Below are 6,000 nucleotides of genomic sequence, written 5' to 3'. Positions count from 1 at the left end.
AGCCATTCAAGGAAATGGCTTGGCGATTTTACAGTAATCCATTTCAGACTCGTCCCCGCACGCAGGCAAGCAGGCAGGCAGGCACGCAGACAGACAGGCAGGCAGCACAACGCGCTTCTGACACGCCCGCTGTTAGGAGGAAGGAGGAGAAGACACACGGAGGGAGGAGTTTGAATGAGAGGGGTGTTTCCTGTTGTTATGGAGGAAATTACTGTTCAAAACTATTGTTTAGAATGTCTGACGGTCTTACTGATGCCAAAAATGAATGGTTAAAGTGACTGTTTCACAAAAAGCCATTTATCTCTGAATAAATTTCCAGACGCTGAAACCATGCTGTACTCAACGGCTAATATCTACATAACTACTAACTCTGCAAACTAACTCTTTTAGACAGAGAAAGCACACATTCTATTAGTTATTTTTAGATGATTGGTGTTCATGAATTCTTAACAGAAAAGAATCCTCGGCTGTTCTAAAATGAGCCAGAATCGTCAAAAACACCCCTGGCACAACTTACCTACAGGAATGAAAACATGGCTGGCATTCAATGTGTTAACAATATGATGAACCATATTTTTTTTTTTACACGTTTACGTTGTAACCGCATTTTAGCCGGTTGAAAAGAGGGTGAAATTAGGTCTTAGACGTTCAAACCCAATATCACCCAGATTTAAACTAAAAATAGAAAAAAAGAAGCTATAGGAGACCTATATGCCCGGTATATGCACTTATATGCACCTGAATCTGGCCTATATGCAACCTATATGCGGCATAAAAGTGGCCTATATGCGCATATATGCACCTAAATCTGGCCTATATGCAACCTATACGGCATATACAGTATATGGCCTATATGCTCATATATGCTGCATATAGGTTGCATATAGGTTGCATATAGTTGCATATATGTTCATATAGATTCTTTCCATGTGGGAATGTGCTTATAACACTTGCACTACTTGTATAAAAAGCATGACATTTCTCACCTAGTGAGTGAATACCATAAGGTTTATTGTCAGATGTGGAAGGAAGTCAGATTTGACCTCAAATACAAGATGGCCATCATTCCTCCCTAGTCTAATGTTCAAGTGTGCTCATACCATGATAAAACTTTCACAAATCTCAAAGTATTTCTTGGTGAGAGTGTAGGGTGCCCTTGGTAATCTAGTCCAGATTTGAAAGGTCTAAGTGTAATGGTCTTTGAACTGGACCTGGTTTTATGCGGTTTAGATGGGGAAAAACTATGAAATCTCAGTAAAACCACCTATTATTTTGCTTTTCACAAATGGGATAAAAGTTTCACAAATCAGATAGTGAGTGAATACCATAAGGTTTATTTTCAGATGTGGGGTGAAGTTAGATTTGACCTTAAATCCAAGATGGCCGCCATTTCCTCGGATCTAATGTACAAATGTGCTTATAACAATAATTGTGCAATTTTAATTGTGCACTTTTTCAAGTGCACAAGTGCTAGTAACATAATTACTTAAAGGAGAATTTCGGTTTTTTACACCACGGTCCTCATTTCCAGCTTAAAATATGATGTTTTACTCACCGAAATATGTTTGGCTTCATTCGGATGCCCACGGAAGATTTTGAGCTCCGACTAGTCTCCTCAAACAGGCTATAACGAGAGCCTGCGGCGAGTGCGGGGCATGCTGCATGCACTCTCTAAATGACACTTTTTCTGTCAGATCACGGTTCATTATGGTTGTAAATATAATTATTTAGCTAATAGCTAGAAGCTAAGCTAACAACAACACAACAGTCGACGTTGATCTGCCCCGGATGGGGTTACAGTGCGTATCTTCCCCCTTCTGTGGTTCCTCTGAAGAAGTGTGGTTTCACAGAGGGGGAAGATACGCACTGTGACCCCATCCGGGGCAGATCAACGTTGACTGTTGTGTTGTTGTTAGCTTAGCTTCTAGCTATTAGCTAAATAATTATATTTACAACCATAATGAACCATGATCTGACAGAAAAAGTGTCATTTAGAGAGCGCGTGCAGCATGCCCCGCACTCGCCGCAGGCTCTCGTTATAGCCTGTTTGAGGAGACTACTCGGAGCTCAAAATCTTCCGTGGGCATCCGAATGAAGCCAAACATATTTCGGTGAGTAAAACATCATATTTTAAGCTGGAAATGAGGACCGTGGTGTAAAAAACCGAAATTCTCCTTTAAACCCATTCAACCTCTTAATAAACAATATAGGTGATTAGTTTCTTTAATGTCCATTATGGTGTAACAAAGTCCAATTCTTTGCATGGCAGCCAGCTGGCAGCTGAAAGGCCTTCGGCTGAGAGCACCAACTGAAGCTCGTTGCCACTGTAAATATTAATTTGAGTATGAACCACAAAAAGAAATGTAATGTAACTGCTGACCAGTTGCTGCTGTATTGTCTTCCAGGAGGATCTGTTGTTGAACGTGTTCAATGTGACTTTTCAGGTTGTTTTCTCCTCATTCAAACTCTAAGTCGAGTATTCTGTCAGTAAAAACGTGTTTTAAATTAAATTTGACAGATCTATTCAATTTATATTCAGGAGGAAAATTAAACTTAGAGAAATAGTGATTTTGCATAGTTATGAAAGTCAACACTGCCTGATATGAACATTTGTATTGTAACATTTTCAGCGTCATCAATCAACACTAATAGTTTATCATTTATTGTTTCTTTTGAATCTAACCCTCTAAAAACAGATCATAGCTCTCAGTGGAAACTCTTTGATTAAAACCAGCTACATGTTGGATGTTCTCATTAATAAACTGCTTTGAAATCACTTATAATACAAAAAAAAACCTGTCTCCAATATTTGCGTTTTCATTTCAGTTCTGCACTCAATTTAACATTCTGACAAGTCCTTTGCTTCAGGTTTCACTCACAGAGGCAGAGTGCAGAGAAATAATGAAATATTCTCTCAGGGAGTTTCACCGGCAGAACGTAGCACGTGGGAGGATCACGTTATTCCCACCAGTTTCCTTCCCCCCGAACAGACGTCCTGACCGACCAGAGGAGGCGCGAGTGCAGCGACCAGGATACATACCCCTAATCCAGCTTCCCACCCTCAGGCACAGCCGATTGCCTGTATGGACGCCCGACCAAGCCGGAGGTAACATGTGGATGCAACCCTTGTGTTGGCAGGGAATCTACCGCTACACTATCCGGACACCCATGTAGAACATAATTTAAATGGTCTGTTGAACAGTAACAGTGATCCTGACCTGAGAGTCTCCAGTTTACAGTGTGGACTCCCCAGTCCAGCTAAGAGCAGCATCAGTCCGGTATCCTGGAAGTCATTGTTGCTCAGGTCCAGCTCTCTCAGACTAGAGGCATGGGAGCTGAGAACTGAGGCCAGAGCTTCACAGCTTCTCTCTGACAGCTGACAGACACTCAGCCTGAAGGACAAGAAGACATGTTATTCTCTTATATTGTGTCATTATTGTATTATTTGTACTGACAAGACTTTATTGATGAGGCTAACTGACCCTTATATTTAATGTCATTATTGTATTATTTGTACTGACAATACTTTATTGATGAGGCTAACTGACCATTAATGTCATTATTGTATTTTTTCTACTGACAGAGTTTATTGGTGAGGCCTGGTCTAAAGCAGGTCCAGTGTGTTTGCATGGTGCTGTATACTAAGCAGACTGGAGCACTAACACTGACAGGGAAACTGGTTTAATTCCCACTGGGTCGCACATGCTAACCATGTATTCACACATGGTGCTGTAAGCTGATTGGATAAATAAATGCTCCAAATTGCACATGCTTTGTTACGCTGCACATTGAGCTATAAAAACAAACAAAAAAAGTGGATAAATTATGAAACACTTTAAAAGCAAATGGATGTAAATAATATAAAATACAAACATGAGAAAAGAGATGAAGAAGTGAGGAGAGACAAAACATGTAATGAGACAAAAGCAAGTCAATCAAAGTTTATTTTCCAATGAGTTTTAAAGATGAGAGTGACTCTGGAGCCTAAGTACCTCAGAAAGGCTTTCCACAGTCTGGAAGCCCTGAGGACTAAAGTGAAACCACCTTCAGTATTGAGTCTGGAGGAAAGTCACAACCTGGAAATCTCAGCTCACAGGGAACTAAGAGCTCCACAGTGAAATTCAGGACGAAAACTAGCCTGCTTTAAATGTGTAGAGAAGCATTTTAATTATGAATTCTCTATCTAACTGGGAACCAGACAACATTATGTTAAAACTGGGGACATGAAGAGGTCACCTTCCTACTGGTTAAAATCCAGCTGCTCTATTCTGAAGCAGCTGGAGAGGAACAGAGAGAGGTGCAGTAACAATGACAAGATATCAGAGTATGGATGATCTTCTCTCAGTCACTGAGCTTCACTGCTGTGTATATGAAGCTGGATCAATAAAATCCAAATCCTTATGTAAAACCTGCAGGGCGACCTTTGCAGATTCAGGAATCCTGTTTTGAGAGACGAGAAATGTGTTGAATCAACTGAGAAAAACGGCAAAGTGCAAACTGATTTTACCTGAGAGTTTCCAGTCTGCAGTCTGGACTTTCCAGTCCAGCAGAGAACAGATTCAGACCTGAGTCATGCAGGTCATTGCAACTCAAGTCCAGCTCTCTCAGATGGGAGTGTTTGGACTTCAGAGCTGAGGCCAGGTCTTTACAGCCAGTCTCTGATAAGCTGCAGCCACTCAATCTGAAGAAAGAATAAAGCAAAAACATTACATGAAATATTGCGGAGGGCTTACTGGCTTACTAGACTGTAGTCTTTCCATCTGAAACCAGACAGCCTGTCACATCTCTGTCTCCGGATTTCTCCATTTCCCCTCAACACATTCTATAACCAACCAGATTAATACATCTGCAGTTTGTGCCTTGACGTTTGTGACCTTAAGTCCAGAATGCACTTCTTATTGGGACAATATGGCAATTTTCTCTGGAAATAATCGTAATAAAAAGTTGAATTTGAGTTGGGTGGGAAACTTACCCCTAACTGCACCGTAACTTAATGGGAACTTGACCTTAATTTAACCTGAACTCTCCAATTGTCTCTACTGGAGCAACAGATGAGAGTGAATCACAGAATTTGGGGTTTTATCAATTCCAGAAAGCTATGAGGGATCAACCGAGCAGCATTTTGGTAAACAAACCACGTCACTGGGTGGCAACAGCAATCGAACCCTATGTGAGCTTTGGGAGGCTTGAGTGTCTGACTCTAGTCGGCTGACTCTGTTTACATTTTAAAAACTGCGACAGTTCACACAACTTTAACACGATATGCATATATTATACATCAAATTCTTGAGCTAATTCTGCTCTCACTCAGAATGTCAAGCGATGTGATGTATAGTTTTTGAGATAATAACGTTTGTTTGGCTCAACTCATACGAATAACTGCCACGGGGTTCCGCATTTCTGGGTAGCAAGTGACGTCACGCTGATTCGTCTTATACAAGCCAGGGTTCTACCAGAGTTCACATCACACCCCTTTAAGTCTGGAAACACCTACATTGAGCAACACCTCTGATGTCCCAAGTGCATTTGACATCAGAATATGTATTCGAATTGGAGTTATGATAGAACAATTCATTTTACCACGAAGGAATTTACTCAGGAAGATAAAATGTTGCACTGTCTGATAGGGATGGTACCAAGCACCGATATTATTTGGTACCGGTTCCTGATTGGTCGGTACCAGGAATGAATAAGGTCCTGGACGTTCGGTGCTGCTATCGTTTTTTTTTTTTTTTTAACCATTCCCTAACAATGAGGAAGTGGCACCAGGCTTTTGATGTTGCGTGTTTACACTCCTGTCCTGTGACTACACTTGCGGCAGGTTTAAAAGATCAGTAGTATATTTGGAAGAAAACTAGTTTTATGATGGGAGGCATACAATAATCTGATAAAGCGAGCGACTACACAGTTCACTTTACCTGTAACATGTTAGCTTGCAGCAAATTAGTTACATCCAGAGCCATCCATTCAGATAAAGTTCGTCCACAAACTCCACATAAC

General features: G+C 40.9%; 1 protein-coding gene across 1 annotated transcript in view; it reads right to left on the bottom strand.

Moving 5' to 3' along the window:
* Nucleotides 1-4,240: 4,240 nt before the first annotated feature.
* Nucleotides 4,241-6,000, bottom strand: part of LOC310791603 (protein NLRC3-like) — a gene marked incomplete at both ends in the record, with an annotated part of 150,176 nt that continues 148,416 nt past the window's right edge. The window contains 2 exons of the mRNA XM_083653268.1: nucleotides 4,241-4,277; nucleotides 4,508-4,681. Coding sequence (XP_083509394.1) covers nucleotides 4,241-4,277; nucleotides 4,508-4,681 — 211 coding nt within the window. The remainder of the gene's footprint in view (nucleotides 4,278-4,507; nucleotides 4,682-6,000) is intronic.

This window comes from Poromitra crassiceps (genome assembly GCF_964638095.1).
Source record: "Poromitra crassiceps genome assembly, chromosome: 16".
NCBI classification, from domain to species: Eukaryota; Metazoa; Chordata; class Actinopteri; order Beryciformes; family Melamphaidae; genus Poromitra; species Poromitra crassiceps.
The sequence above is the reverse complement of the archived record's forward strand: the minus strand, read 5'-3'. Positions and strand labels throughout refer to the sequence as shown.